The sequence below is a fragment of the Theobroma cacao genome, chromosome 4, assembly GCF_000208745.1.
Source record: "Theobroma cacao cultivar B97-61/B2 chromosome 4, Criollo_cocoa_genome_V2, whole genome shotgun sequence".
Classification (NCBI taxonomy): Eukaryota; Viridiplantae; Streptophyta; class Magnoliopsida; order Malvales; family Malvaceae; genus Theobroma; species Theobroma cacao.
Window position 1 is genome coordinate 2,202,356 of NC_030853.1, and position 15,336 is coordinate 2,217,691.

Below are 15,336 nucleotides of genomic sequence, written 5' to 3' on the forward strand. Positions count from 1 at the left end.
ACATTTCCAATTTTATGTTATAAATTTTGAACCATAAACCCTAACAGTAGAAACAAATAAATTAACTGTAAAAGTGATATTAATATAAGAATTTACTAAATACATATCGTAAAATTGTAAATATATATATATATATATATATATGTCAAGAGAGACATCAAATGAAATAGGAAGATTTTTGTTTCCTTTTTGGGTGATGCCAATATGGTGTTTGTTAAGGTGCCCTTTGGCTTACCATAGCAACAATCGGCAAGCACTTAGAAATAGTGCAGGCAATCGTTCCAAACAAATATTTGGCGTATCTTACAACTTGTTTTTGTAACAGTTGACAGTTGGAATTGTAGATACGTGTACTTTGATGTGGACAGTGGCCACTGCAGAGCTCTGGGTGTGCCGCATGCACCGCCACTGCTACACCATTGGTTGCTCTTTTGCCTTTAAATATACCGTTTCTCTAGTCTTTTTCTGAGTAGAGGTTTCAGTGCCCATATCTTTCTGGTAGCCATTGCCCAAATTTCCAGCCCATGGTTAATCATTTCTGCATGTCTTGTTTTCTTTTGAGAGGAACACGTGTTCACCTCATCAAGCAGGCTTTGCACAAATGTCTCGTGAAGAAAGAAAGTTGATCAAAAAATTTTTTAACAAAAAAGGGAAAACATTTATATTTAAAGTAGTTTTCTCAAAAGAGAAAAGGGAAAGGAAAGCTAAAGGAGAGAGTACAAGATCACTGTACTAGATGAAAGATTAAGCAGCAACCCTCTTTTTGTAAGTAAGATTCTAATTCATTTTGGTGACCAACTCAGGTTATATATCAGTTGAAGGCTATAATTCTACAGAAAGAAGTGGCATCCATCAGGAACATCTTTAGCTGATTTTCTTGTTTCGATTTTGCTGTTGTTGTTGCTTAGTTTTCTGCTTTTTAGCAGCCTTGTTGTTTGCTGCCACAGGTTTTTGTCTGCTTCTTTTTTCTAAACAAAAAGAAACAGACCAAAAATTCTGTTGCATATAAAACCTGCAGATTCAGCTCATTATATCCTTTAATCCTGATTAGTTACAATGTTTAGAACAGGTTTTACCTTATTGAAGATTGGCCAAGCTAAAAAGTTTGTAATTCACAAAAGCAGAAGTTGATTATGTCGAGGAATGAAGTAATGTATACTGCAGATATGAAAATGACAAGTGTCATCCCAATCACACCCAGTTCTCCATGCTGATTTTGATGGCTTATAAATATATTCCTTTCTGTTTTCAGTTTTCCCACCAGCCTAGTTATTGGCTGAAGAGAGAGATCAGTTTATGCATAAACATGAACTGATCTCCCAAAAGCAAATCAAAATGATGTGGCATCACAAAAATGGGTGTTCCAATCTGCACTCAAATATGTGTGAGGTCCATTAACTATGAAAAGGTGCAAATTCCCTCGGTTTCTAAAAAACCCTGGAAAAAAACAAAGCATGCCGACTTTTTTTCGCTTATTTCCAAGCTTTGGAAAGCATCCCACAACACATGAGAGCATCAACAAAAAAAAAAAAGAAACACAGTGGTTGGTTTTGGTTTATATCAGATGAACAATGAATCCTTTTAAATGGGTTTCTTAAATTTAATCAAAATCTTTCTTTTCTCCTCCATGAACCTGGTGGTGCAAAAAATTTGTCACCCAATTATCATAAAGATCAGTGGACGTCTTTTGCTTATGTTAATATCAAGGTTCATTAGCATGCTCTTCACCATATCTGTGGGCTGAAAGCTGATTAGACCTTTGTCCTTTACCCAATCCTTTTGCAACGTTACCTCTCTTGTTTTTTTCTCCTAAAAAGATTAATGTCCTAAATGAGAAGAGAAATCCTTAATTCCCATTGAAACGTTTGTTTTATAATTTTGAATCACGTGTTTTTACATTTTTTTTATTAAAATTTAAGATTTAAATATTAAAATTTTTTATTAATAGTACCAGATTCAACACGTAACATATAATTACACAAATAAATATCAAACGAGGCACTAAATGAGAAAGACAATTTCTATTCTTAAATTCTACCATCGTCTGACGTTTCATATAATTTTTTTTAATACAATTTGGTTTCATAAATTTATTAAACTTTTCATATTATGATTTAAATTTTAAAAATTTAAATATTTAATCAATAATTTAAAATTAAATACGTAATGTAAAATTATAAAAAAATAATATTGATCCAGTCGTCTAAGTGGGTGATATAATTTCTATTGCTAAATGAAGACACCTATCATACACAAAATGCTAAACCTACGCGAATATGACAGTGAATCTTGGATTTTATTAAATCAAAGGCAAATCCACCAAGCTAATCAGTGGACAGCCAACGCGTAAACATTGATTAAAAAATTAATTAGGGGGAAATGAAAAAGAAGGAAGGCTTATCCAATGGGGTTCCATTTTCTAGGCTGAGGGCGTGGCATCTTTCTTCCATTGGTTCTGACTAAACTAATCTTATAGGCTTAGGTTGGTAAAATAACTTCGGTATGATTCCTGATCAGTACAATCTGAAGAGGACAGATGTGAATGCCATGGCCAAGTATTTAACAATAAACATTATTATTCTTGGATTGGGGTTCAGGCCATCTCATTTGTTTTTGCTTTTTGCTCTTTGATCAAGACTAACTGCCCACTTTTCTTGCCATCTTTTCATCTCTGAACATGAGCAACCAATAAATAAGAAATGTTCATCATGGACAGCACATCAGCTATTGATTTTAGAGACCAGGAAAAGAAATAAATTAAAAAATCATGGTGTGATTTATTAAAGTTAGCTTTGTAGTGCTCTATCATAAGCTAGCTTATAGGCTTTCAAACCTCTTTTCAATTAAATTTTTCTACTTGTTTTTTCATTGATTTAGCTTTCTTTAGCCCCCCCAAAGCCTATTGACAACAATGGTTCAAAGCTTTGAAAAGCAATTCTTATTCACATTCTGTTCTCAAGATTTCAAACCCACTATTTTTGAATATTTCAAACCCACTATTTTTGTTCCTCAAAGATTTAAGATATGAAATGGAACCAAAAAAAAAAGGTATAATTATTTCCCATTTAGTACTTTTTTTTAATTTATTAACTCAAATTGTACTGTATTTGGCATTGAGTTAGTGGTGAAAAATTGTATTTTGAGATGCAAAGCCATTTTCTTCAACAATAACAGAAAGCAGGGGAAAAAAAAGTCCATGAACAACAGCGAGACTAGGGATGTTAAGCAATTAAAACTATGTTTGCAGAATTCATTAATGAATATAAAAGAAAGCTTCTTTTCTATGCCCCTGCTATCCTTCAAAGAAGGCCAAGAACTAAAAAAACAATTTTTCTCTCTCTTTCTAAAGCTTTCTACTTTTTCTGATTCAAATATAAAAAAGATGTTCTTTGATGATCACAATAATAAATAATAAAACCAAATGCATCATATTGTAATCCCAACAGATGAGGCATACTAAACTAAGAATAAAAATCTCCAGCAAATGGGGGTTCCTGCAATTGTAAATTCATTTCATTTCTCTGGTACCCATTTCTTTTTATTTTTTCCTATATATCATCTCTTCTCTCTCTTCCTTTACTTCAGATGTTAGAGTTTGTGTTACTGTTTAAGCTCTACAGGCTGTAAACTTTCCTTTTTGTTCTCCCTTTTTATTGACTTCAACCTCTCTGGTAAGCATCTCCTTTTTCACTCTCTACTTCTCTGTATGTAATGCTTTTGTGTTTCTGTTCATTCATCTTTGTGTGTTTGTTGTGTTATAGCTATGTTTTGATCATTTCTGGATACCCTTTTGGCTGTTTTCTTTTTATATGTTTCTCCATGAATGGATGCTTGTCTGCATAACTTTTTTCAATCTTCATCAACCCGTGTTATAGATCTTTCTTCCTGGTCTGTTTTGCCTGATTCAATTCGAATTTCTATCTAGGATTCTGTTCAAAGATTAAAACTTTTGCATTGCAAGCTCTGCATGTGGATTCTTGCTGTCTTTTGAATGTTGATGAACTCATGATGTGAAACGCTTCATCCCAAGGATTTTTCCCTTTTCTTTCTTTACAAAAAACACAAGATTATCAGCTCAAGGAGGGGAAGATACTTCCTAGTTTTTAAATTCCTGTAAATTTACACATTTGTCTTTGACCTTTCAATCAATGATTACTAAATGATCAGTCGGTGGTCATAGATCATCTGGATTCAGGTGATTATGTCAGGTTCTTCATGCATAAACTAGACTGTTGATCAGCATCTGAAATAATTGTTTTCAAGGTCTTAAAATTATTTATCTCTGTTAATTTAGGGCCACAATTAATATATCTAATCTGTTTCTCTAGGGCGTTTTTATGTAATCCTTACCTGTGTTCTTCTGAACAACATGGCTGAGGATTTTGGTGATGATCTTATGGATAGCTTGCACATGTCCCCACGGCAAAAGATACAGATCTGTAAAGCTATGAGAGAAGCACATCCGAACCATAACGGATTTTCATCAAGCAGGAGCAGCTTCGGTGATTCCTCAGGTGTAGAACCTCAGGATGCAGATTACTCGTATGTTCCCCAGCTCAGTGATGAGCTAGAGGTCTTGATCTTGGCTCGATTTCCTATGTCGGAGTATTGGAAACTCTACTTACTAAACAAGAATTTCTTACATCTTCTGAGGAGTGGTGAGTTATTCAAAATCAGGAGGGAAATTGGGTTTAAAGAATCATCCATATTTATGGCACCTAGTGGGGGAAAATGTTGGTGGGCATTTGATAGGCTATTCAAGTCTTGCAGAAAGCTCCCAGAGTTACCATCATCAGATGGGTGCCTTATAAGTGGAGACAGGGAATCACTTTGTGCTGGGAGCCATTTGATTGTGTCAGGCAGGGAGACTGAGGGTCCTGTTGTGTGGAGGTTTGAGCTGGAAACAAGTAAGTGGTTTAAGGGTCCTTCCATGATTGATCCTAGATGTTTGTTTGCATCTGCCACCTGCGGTACCTTTGCTTTTGTAGCTGGTGGGATTGGGAAGAACACCAAAACCTTGAATTCAGCTGAGAAATATAATCCGGAGACCAAATTATGGGAGCTGCTCCCAAGGATGCGTCAGAAGAGAAATCTTTGCTCCGGTTGCTTCATGGATAACAGATTTTATGTCATTGGAGGGAGAGATGGGCAAAAGAACGAACTCACTTGCGGAGAGGCTTACGATCAGGATAAAAATGCATGGGAGTTGATCCCAGACATGTTGAAAGATACGACAATTGCAACTGGCCTATCCCCACCCCTTGTTGCCGTGGTGAACAATGAGCTTTACGGTCTTGAAACATCTTCCAATGAGCTCAGGGTCTACCTCAAGAGCAGCAACACATGGAAGAAGTTGGGACCGGTACCTGTCAGAGCAGATCTTCATAGAGGTTGGGGTGTGGCATTCAAGTCTCTTGGCAATGAGCTGCTAGTGATTGGATTCTCGTCTTCCGGTTCAAGTCAGGCCATGACCATCTACACTTGCAGCCCGCAGCCTGACACTGAGGAATTGCAATGGAGGTGCATTGAGGGCTGCAGAGACCGGCTTAACTTCTTTCTTCTCAACTGTACTGTCATGGTAGCTTGAATCTGCACTCAACAAGCTTTCATAGGCTTTTTTCTGAATAAAAATCGGATTGTGGAAGTAGGGAATTGTAGGAAACCTCCAAAATTTCCTGAAGATAATTGGGTAAAGCTGGAGAACCCTGGTGCTTTTTTCTATTTCTCTTGTACCTTTTTTTCTTTATCTTGGCAAGCCAGAGAAACAAGTAAAGCATAGTTATGCCATGGCTCTGTCCTTCAACATGGTTCCATTGATGGTTTTCGATTCTCCTGGCAACAGGGGGATAAGGGAGTTACAAATTCCTAATGATCTCAATTGATGCACTCCAATCTGATAAAGAGGAGATATATATGAGCTTTACTTGAGGACTAATTATAAAAATATGAATAAATATAGGTAAAAAATGAAAAATTGACTGAAATCTGTAGTGAATATTAGATATTTGGAATCAAATTTTAGTATATATTTATACATATGTTAGTATCCTCTTATCTTATCTTATAAGAATTAATATCATAATAAAATGGTACACATAATTTATTTATGAATTTATGCTGTGTGGAAACTCGAAGATATAAATAAATAAATATTAACATAATAAATATTAACATATTGTATTATACATAAAATAAAATTAGACAAATATTTAAGTAATTTGTAAAGTCATCAAATTATAACAAATTGATGTGATTAATAATAAAAATATTAAGTTGATTCCTCTAAGGTTCAAAAGTATTATAATTACATCGTACATCAACTAATGAGTTAAATGTTCGTGTATATCTCGTATTTTTTCATATTAAGATATTAGGTAAAAATTTAACTTTCATGGATATTTACCAAAATATCTACAATATTATCATATATATCCTTGATATATTGCAAAATTTGTAGTTTTTATAAGGGATATTCATGGATATTTAAATATTTATAAATTTCCATGAACGTGGGGATAATAGTCAAAATATGGATATTTATATTGATTCTCCTAAATACTGAAAATATATAGAAGCACAAAAGTGTTTAATTCTATGGCTGTAAATAATTTTCATGGGCTTGATTTACAAAAAGAAAAATTTGATGGGCTAGATTATTAAAAATGGAAATTTCATGGGCCGGATTATCAAAAAGATTGGATCTGATCCGGGCTTCGATAGTATTTGGTAACTGGAAAACGGAGGAGAGAGAGAAAGCAAAAAAAAAAAAAAAAGGGGGAATCAGAGAGAGAGAAGCAAACAAAGGCAGCGAAGTCTTTCTCTCTACCTCTGTAGCTGCTGGTCTTTCTTTTGGTAGCGGAGAGGAGGCAAAACAGCAAAAGGCAAAAAGGCTTAAAATCTCTTTCACTCTTTCGTAAGCTTATTTCTTTTATTTTTCTGTTGAATTTACGTTTTCTCCACTCTTAGTTCTCTCGTTTAGTTTCAAGTATCTCCCCTTAATCTAATGTTATAATTCAAATTCTTCGGTTCTTGCACATGCCATCTTTATTTTCCCTTCATCTCCCCATTGTGGCATATTCAGACCCCTGTTTTTTTTGGCAAGATTTTGATTCCAATTCAGTGTCTTCGGTGTTTTGGCAAAATTAGGGCTGTTTGGGGGTTTAGGGTACCCTTTAGGGTTCAACTTCTAAAGGTTTGATTTTGAAGGGAAATTTTGCTTTTTTGGGGTGTTTTTCGTTAGTGGGTATTTGCTTAAATAGCTTTGAATTTTGTTTGTTCTGAATGTTTTAGATTTTGGTGGGTGTTTATATTTTCCCGGTGAATTAGATTAGTGATGTCTGTGAACAACAATAATCCCCCCAAGAGCCTTGGGGCGTCTTCGTCGCCCTTTGGTAATGCGGGGATGGTAGCTCCATCTATGGCTGGAAACCCTGCATTCTCACAAGCACAGGCACAACTTAGTGCTGGTTTTCAAGCTCAGTTTCAGCTATCGCAAGTTCAGGCTCTTGCCCAGGCTCAGGCTCAGGCTCAGTCAAAAGCACATGCTCATGCTCAAGCTCAAGCACAGGTAGCCCATGCCCAATTCCAAGCACACCTACAAGCTCAAGGGTTGTCCCTTAACCAGTCTCAGAATGCGGGCATTGGGAATTTAGGTTCGTCTTCGCCCTCCATGTCTACTCCTGGCAGTGCAAAGAGGATCCTTCAAAAGCCCCCTGTGCGTCCTCCTGGTGTTCCTATGACAAACACAATGTCCCCTTTGAGAACAATGGAACTTACACCCGCTGCACGTAGAAAGAAGCAGAAGCTTCCTGAGAAACAGCTACAGGATAGAGTGGCAGCGATTCTTCCTGAATCTGCTTTGTATACCCAGCTTCTTGAGTTTGAGGCACGTGTTGATGCTGCATTAGCTCGGAAAAAAGTTGACATCCAGGAAGCACTTAAGAACCCACCTTGTGTTCAGAAAACTCTTCGAATATATGTTTTCAACACATTTGCTAATCAGATAAAGACAATTCCAAAGAAGCCTAATGCAGAGCCCCCTATGTGGACCCTTAAGATTATTGGGAGAATCTTGGAAGATGGGGTAGATCCAGATCAGCCTGGGTTTGTTCAAAAAACAAACCCCTTGTACCCAAAGTTTTCATCTTTCTTCAAGAAAGTGACAATTTCCTTGGACCAGAGACTATATCCGGAGAATCATATCATTATATGGGAGCATGCCCGATCACCTGCACCTCATGAAGGTTTTGAGGTGAAGAGAAAAGGGGATAAGGAATTCACTGTGAATATACGATTGGAAATGAATTATGTACCTGAGAAGTTCAAGCTTTCTTCTGCTTTGATGGAAGTCCTTGGTATTGAGGTTGATACGCGACCCAGAATAATTGCTGCAATTTGGCATTATGTAAAGGCTAGAAAACTTCAGAACCCAAATGATCCATCTTTCTTTAATTGTGATGCACAACTTCAGAAAGTTTTTGGGGAGGACAAAGTGAAATTCACCATGGTTTCGCAAAAGATATCACAGCATTTGGCTTCACCACCACCCATACATTTGGAGCATAAGATCAAACTTTCTGGGAATGGTCCTGTTGGAACTGCATGCTATGATGTGTTAGTTGATGTGCCCTTTCCTATACAGAGGGAATTGTCTGCTCTGTTGGCAAATGCAGAGAAGAGCAAAGAGATTGATGCTTGTGATGAAGCAATATGTGCTGCCATTCGGAAAATTCATGAGCACCGTAGAAGGCGTGCATTTTTCCTAGGGTTCAGTCAATCACCAGTGGAATTTATTAATGCTTTAATTGAGTCTCAGAGCCGGGATCTGAAATTGGTAGCTGGAGAAGCTAGTCGAAGTGTTGAAAGAGAACGGCGTTCAGATTTCTTCAACCAACCATGGTAAGCTTATTTTTTCTGTTTTAGTTGCAGTTGCTCTTGTTGAATCTTGGCTCTTGTTGAATCTTGGATCATGTACCTCAAGTTGGAACCCTAGCCAATCACTTTAGACACACAGTCATTGCTATTGATAATATTTTGAATTCTGATTAATTTGGTTGAAACCTCAGGCATCGATTGACCCTTCAACCTTATTGCTAGTTGTGCCTTGTCAAAACTTTTCATCACACCTTCCCTCCAATCTCTGAGTAAGACTATTACTCAAGAGCCTTTTGGTTCTTTTGCCATGGTATTGTGAAACAGCAGTTCATCATATGATAACTCATAACCACATCATATTTAAGGTTTGAGATTTAATCTCGAAATCTTTTGATTGACATATGGACTTTTTCAATATTTGAGACCTAAGGAGTCCACTTTTTCATAGATATGACACATGCTTGGATATGCTCACTTGGTTTGCTATTTAAGTTTACTATGGAAAACCTAATGATAGATATAAGGTGATAATGGAATTTATGAAGGATGAGACATAATCGAGTTCTGTTTTGGCGATTCTAACAGGGTTGAAGATGCTGTTATCCGATATCTGAATCGCAAGCCAGCGGCAGGAAGTGATGCCCCAGGAAGCACATGAATGATGGATGGCCTGCAATGTTTTGTCAATGATTTGAATCATGTAGCAAGTGTAGACCATTCCTTTAATGGAGGTAGAATTGTAATGTTGTTGGATGGTGATTCAGAGGGATGTAGAAACAGGAAGTAGCATGTTTAGGCATAATTATGATCAAACTTAATAACAAAAAAAAAAAAAATAGAAATTAGCAAGATAGTTTTTGTTTTGTTCTATTTGTAATTTATAAATGGTAGACTCCTGGGCCTGGCTGCTTTCATGGTTTGACTTTAATGGTCCTTTTTGGTTTATATCATGGAAATGCAAATGGTATCCTTGAATTTAGATTTTCTAATTGAGGGAGGGGGGATTCAATTAGATTTTCTAATTAGATATGCAGTAATATTTATTTCAAAATGTTTGCTCATTTCTGTTCCTTTTGATTGCTTAGCTTATGGAAAAAGTAAAAGCAAAGGTATTTTTGGCTTTCAAAATTTATTTCAGATTTTAGACGAAATTATAAATCAGTTATTTGAAAGAATGTTAATAAATTTTTAAATATATTAATTTAATTTTCAATAATTCATAAAATTTTAAGAATATATATACTTTTAACATAATATCTAAAAGTCTTTAAATTATTTATAAAAGCTTTTATTCTTTTATTGTAATTGATTAAAATTTTATATTTTTATTTTTGAATCAAATAAGTTTTTATATTTTTGTTTTGAGTTAAATAAATCTTTATGATTAATGGGTGATATACTTAAAATATTTTTTATTAGTTTATGTTGATGTGATATTGGATATGTTAAAATAAATAATAACGTGACATGTTAATGTCACATAATGATATGATTATGTGGTATTTTTTACTTTTTACATTAATATTATGTCAATATTACGTGATATTTTAATTAAGTCAAATATTAATTTTAAAGACGTATTTGATTCAAAATAAAAATATAAGATTTTATTAAAAGTAATAGAAGAATAATAATTAATTTGAATATTTTTTAATATTCAAGAGGCTTTTTGAACATTATGTGTATTTTTTTATTTTAATTAATTTTTTTTAAACTTATTTAAAAGAAAAGGAAAAAAATGTTGGGCCATTGAGTGGCTATAACGTAATTTAGCCCAACAATAGTATCATTTTCTTATCCGCTCATTTTAAAGCGATCCAAAGCCAGAAACTGGCGGGAAATGTTAAAAACCAGAGCCCAAAATTGAATATCTTCTTCTTCGTTGCAACCAAAAACCAGGAAAACAAATAACCAAAGAAACATTAAAGAAATGGAAGAATCGAACTCGAAAGAGAAAAAAATGTGTTGGAGAAAAGAAGTGGATCAGAACCTGAAGCGCCTACACTCGCTGCTCTTCGGCGCCGAGCTCTGCCTCGAGAAGCGGGATTTCGCTGCGGCTCAGGTCCTCTCGCTTCGACTCCTCGGCTTCCTCGATTCTCACTCTCATTCTGAAGTTGATGAGGCCTTCACTCGTCCCATACGTCGCGACACTGTGTCTAAGCTCGACTCAGCTCGGCGTGCCCTCGTTCAAGAATCTGATCGGTATTTGTATATCATGAATTAAATTTTAGGGTTTTAAACCTTTTTTTTCTTGCTTCAATTCAGTAAATTGAAATTATGCTTATCTTCTTAGATAATTCCAAATCAAACTTGCGATTAAAGCTTGATTTTATTAATTATTAGGATTTTTTTTGGGTTTTAATAATGTGTTATGCATTTAAATCTTGATCATTGATGTTGATGAAGTGTGTTACGCATACTTTCAGCCGAGCATTTGAACAGGCAGGCAAAGCTCCTGGTTGTGTTTTTGGCAGGAAAGGAGGTGTTGACATTGACAAAATTAAGCAATCAAAGTATTTTTGTGCACTGCTTCAGCAATCTAAGGGAAAGGCTGTAAATGAATTGGTAAAGAATACTTAATTTCATTTATTTGCAATTAATTTCTCTGGAAAAAAGTTCATTTCGTCTTCTTTTATGATCGAACTTGGAAAAGATCATCGATTACAAGTTTATTTTTTTTTTGAATAAACTGAGCTTTGACTGTGTCTCAGGGAGGCCAACAAGACAGGCAAGATAAGTTGATTAGCAAGCCGTCAAAAGTTACCACACAGGCAAAGTTGACATCTTTGTATGGAAACAAAATTACAAGGGCAAATAATTGCTCATACAAGAGTTCTTTGGACTCCAAAACTAACAGTTCTGAAGATTGTGTTATAGTGGAAAAGGGTCATTTTAATCGCAACCTTCATAGGGGACACAGTGTTTCAATATTTTCCAAAGTTAAAGAGGAAGAAAGGGCCCATGTAAATACCTCAGGGACAAAGCGTGCACACATAGAAATCAGTAGCCCTAATTCACCGTCAAGCAATGAAGAAGCTCATGCTGATATTTCAGGGAACGGATTTGTAACAGCAAGAGCAAAACTGGTAAGATACAAACTATTGGAGTTTTGGCGTGTAAATTGCCAATTGGTCCAGTACTTTTCCTGAAGTATTTGGAACTGAAACCATTTGTTTTACATTTTCTACAATATTTCCATGCATTCCATTGTTAATCCCTTTGTTATAGGAAATGGATGCGAGGCAAAAACGAGGGCTGGCTGGTTCTCCAAGTCCTTCTGCCTCCCCACAGAGTGATACCAATTTCAATACTAGAGGTTATGGTGCAAAATCCTATGGTTTTACTCGCCGTGGAGTTCGTGGTAATTTTGTTCCCCCAATAAGATCAAATGGGGGCAGTGTTGGAAATGTGACATCACGAATTGGTGGAAAGGGTGATGAGTCATTAGATGATTCAACAAGGACATGGTGAGTTATGTTAATTCTTCAATGAAATGAAAATTGCAACTAGATCATCATGGTTTCTGTATTACATTTTCAATGTCTGGTATCTACAAGGAGATTCAACTATTTAAGATTTCTGTTGACTAAAGAATTTCTTATGTTTCTCTTACAAACAAATGAGCTTTTAAAGCCTTCATAGACATATTTGAAACTGAGTTTGAGCACTATTGTTATCTCCTATACTAGGATCAGTTTTCAAGTCTTATATTGAATAGCATTATTTATATGTCTGATGCCTGACCTTTGTGTCTTAACTTGTTTTTAATGGTTTTGCCTCCAGTTTGGAAATGCTGTGTGGTCCTGATGGTGAACTTCCTGAAAAATTAAGGAACTTGGAACCTCGACTTATTGAGCATGTCAGTAATGAGATTATGGATCGAGATCCAAATGTTCGGTGGGATGATATTGGTATCATAAGATGTTCCTTTTAGGTTTCCACTTTGTTCAGCTATGTGCCTATCTAAAAATTTTGTAATTAAATTTACAATTTCTGCCTTCAACTGCTGCAGCTGGCTTGGAGCATGCCAAAAAATGTGTGACAGAGATGGTCATATGGCCTCTATTACGTCCTGACATATTTAGAGGCTGTCGCTCTCCTGGGAGAGGTCTTCTTCTCTTTGGTCCCCCAGTAAGTATTTTCTTATTCTCTATAATTGGAGGTGCTAATATCATGGGTTTATGACTTCTTTGGGCACCTACTATTACCATAGGGAACAGGCAAAACAATGATTGGGAAAGCTATAGCTGGGGAAGCCAAAGCCACCTTTTTCTACATATCTGCTAGTTCATTGACAAGCAAGTGGGTATGTTTCTGTCTCCCTGTTTGTCTGTATGGTACTTTGCATATTTGCTTTTGAAATGCTGGAAGGCCTGTCAAATATTTTGGCACCATCCAACATGTATCTCTGAGATCCACAGTAAGTATATAGTTTAAAATCTCTTAAGTCACTCCTAGCATTTCATTTCCAGAAGTTACTACTTACTAATATTCTCTTCCAGAAATTATTTTGAATCAACTACAATAGCTAACGTTCCAACTGGTGACTGTAGATTGGTGAGGGTGAAAAGCTAGTGAGGGCGCTTTTTGGGGTGGCCAGTTGTCGTCAGCCGGCTGTAATTTTTGTTGATGAAATAGATTCACTTCTATCTCAGGTAAGATATATCTTATGTCTCTTAAAGACAAGCTTGAATTGGTGTCAGAGCTACCTTTGAATGCTTTATTGAGATGATTGGAGGTTTGGTCAAACTTGATGACGAATTTAATTATTTTGCCTTAGCAGTCATCTATGTGGATATTCACCAAACCATACAAATGAACAAGGATTTATTTTCTTTTGATCATTAATAAAGTTTTGTTTTTTCGTTAATTCTGTTCGAACTAGGCTATGCTTCACATCTATGTAATTTACAGACACACCACTTGTAAATCAAAGTAATAATTCGGCCAATGCAGTTTACTAGACTCTTACATCATAATAATCTTTATAACTAGTCAATAAAGTGTTCTGCTAAAAGGTTTTTATCTGGTTACAGCGTAAATCAGAAGGTGAGCATGAATCAAGTAGAAGACTCAAGACGCAGTTCCTCATTGAAATGGAAGGCTTTGATAGTGGCAGTGAGCAGATTCTTCTTATAGGTATTGTTGAAGCCATTTAATCTATATATGTTTGTCGACAAATGGAAAAGGTTTCAATAAAGGGACCTCCTGTCAGAAATGAGAGTGTTGCAACCTCTAGTATTTGCATTCATGTTAAATCCTTAACACTTTCTGAATGAATATAGAGAACTAGTTCAATTCATGATAATTATGCCTGCATCTCACAAGAATGAAATAAAAATCTCTTATCCAAGTTATATTTGACATTGTAACTTTTAGACTTTACTTGAATCTCTTCAAATATGGTGAGTCATATCAAGCAATGGCATTGACATCTTTATATTCCAGGAGCAACAAATAGACCTCAAGAGCTTGATGAAGCAGCACGGAGAAGACTTACCAAGAGACTCTATATTCCCCTTCCTTCATCAGGTGCAACTGACATTTCATATCTAATTCTAGCCATTTATGCCACAGAATTTGTTTCTGACTTGCTTTTTTCTGGGGATGAAGAAGCCAGAGCCTGGATAGTACGTAATCTCTTAGAGAAAGATGGATTATTCAAGCTTTCAGAAGAAGATATTGGTGCCATATGCAAGTTAACTGAAGGTTAGCTTCTATCTTCTTTTGGCTGTTGAGCTGTTCTGTCTTTTTCTTAGCTAATCCTCCGAAATTTCCTTGCTCGTTACCTATCCTTTGCAGGCTACTCAGGATCAGATATGAAAAACTTAGTGAAAGATGCATCTATGGGTCCTCTTAGAGAGGCTCTGAGGCAAGGCATAGAAATTACAAAGCTGAAGAAAGAGGATATGCGGCCAGTAACTCTTCAGGTAATGACATGCAAGTCTGAACTAGAACAAACATGTCTACAAGGTAAAACTTTCATCAGCTTAATCATTTGAGGCCATCTTCTTCTTATGTAGGACTTTGAAAATGCGTTACAAGAGGTCAGGCCCTCAGTTTCTCTGAATGAATTGGGTACGTATGAAGAATGGAACAAACAATTTGGAAGCTTATCACTCTAAAGATTGAAAAAAGACTAGAAAGAAAATAGAGGACATTATTTTTTTTCCTTTTCAAGTGGCAAAAAAAAAAAAAAAGAACCACAGAGCAGCATCTTGCACCGGTTACATTCATCTTTTTCTATCCTGTATGAAAATGGGAAACATACTGCTTTGATTTCTATTATCCTGAGGGTTTTCTGTTATTAATTCATCTCTTCTATATCATCCTAGATTTGGCAGCATCAGCTCTTTTCTTGTTTCTTTGTGTGTAATAATAATTAATTATAATGATTTTTTTAAATATTAAAACAAGGTGGTTAATCAAGGGAGAAGAGAATTAAATATGCTTAAGGTACTG

The 15,336-nt window shown here is 35.7% G+C and overlaps 3 protein-coding genes across 4 annotated transcripts; all 3 read left to right on the plus strand.

Moving 5' to 3' along the window:
• Window positions 3,157-5,878, plus strand: LOC18600998 (F-box/kelch-repeat protein At3g27150). The gene is made up of 2 exons (XM_007031792.2): window positions 3,157-3,671; window positions 4,329-5,878. The coding sequence occupies exon 2, from the start codon at window positions 4,370-4,372 to the stop codon at window positions 5,585-5,587; it is 1,218 nt and encodes a 405-aa protein (XP_007031854.1). The 5' UTR covers window positions 3,157-3,671; window positions 4,329-4,369; the 3' UTR covers window positions 5,588-5,878.
• On the plus strand, window positions 6,758-9,853 carry LOC18600999 (SWI/SNF complex component SNF12 homolog). 2 transcript variants are annotated; one of them, XM_018120193.1, is made up of 3 exons: window positions 6,758-6,913; window positions 7,327-8,898; window positions 9,460-9,853. In XM_018120193.1, exons 2-3 carry the CDS (start codon window positions 7,334-7,336, stop codon window positions 9,530-9,532), a joined length of 1,638 nt encoding a protein of 545 aa, XP_017975682.1. In that variant the 5' UTR covers window positions 6,758-6,913; window positions 7,327-7,333; the 3' UTR covers window positions 9,533-9,853. The 2 variants fall into 2 exon arrangements, with proteins under 2 accessions (XP_017975682.1, XP_007031858.1); XM_007031796.2 differs by having other exon boundaries at window positions 6,758-8,898.
• On the plus strand, window positions 10,697-15,181 carry LOC18601000 (fidgetin-like protein 1). Its single transcript, XM_007031798.2, has 13 exons — window positions 10,697-11,076; window positions 11,301-11,439; window positions 11,586-11,960; window positions 12,103-12,341; window positions 12,658-12,785; window positions 12,887-13,005; window positions 13,088-13,180; window positions 13,428-13,529; window positions 13,911-14,013; window positions 14,323-14,406; window positions 14,488-14,583; window positions 14,677-14,804; window positions 14,898-15,181. Exons 1-13 carry the CDS (start codon window positions 10,805-10,807, stop codon window positions 14,997-14,999), a joined length of 1,980 nt encoding a protein of 659 aa, XP_007031860.2. The 5' UTR covers window positions 10,697-10,804; the 3' UTR covers window positions 15,000-15,181.

Bases quoted from the DNA above. Each gene is read 5' to 3' on its own strand.
- LOC18601000 (XM_007031798.2), top strand. From the start codon at position 10,805: ATGGAAGAATCGAACTCGAAAGAGAAAAAAATGTGTTGGAGAAAAGAA. The intron at 12,786-12,886 runs GTATCATAAGAT...CAACTGCTGCAG, and splicing joins TGTTCGGTGGGATGATATTG to CTGGCTTGGAGCATGCCAAA. The intron at 14,407-14,487 runs GTGCAACTGACA...CTGGGGATGAAG, and splicing joins TATTCCCCTTCCTTCATCAG to AAGCCAGAGCCTGGATAGTA.
- LOC18600999 (XM_007031796.2), top strand. From the start codon at position 7,334: ATGTCTGTGAACAACAATAATCCCCCCAAGAGCCTTGGGGCGTCTTCG. The intron at 8,899-9,459 runs GTAAGCTTATTT...CGATTCTAACAG, and splicing joins GATTTCTTCAACCAACCATG to GGTTGAAGATGCTGTTATCC.
- LOC18600998 (XM_007031792.2), top strand. From the start codon at position 4,370: ATGGCTGAGGATTTTGGTGATGATCTTATGGATAGCTTGCACATGTCC.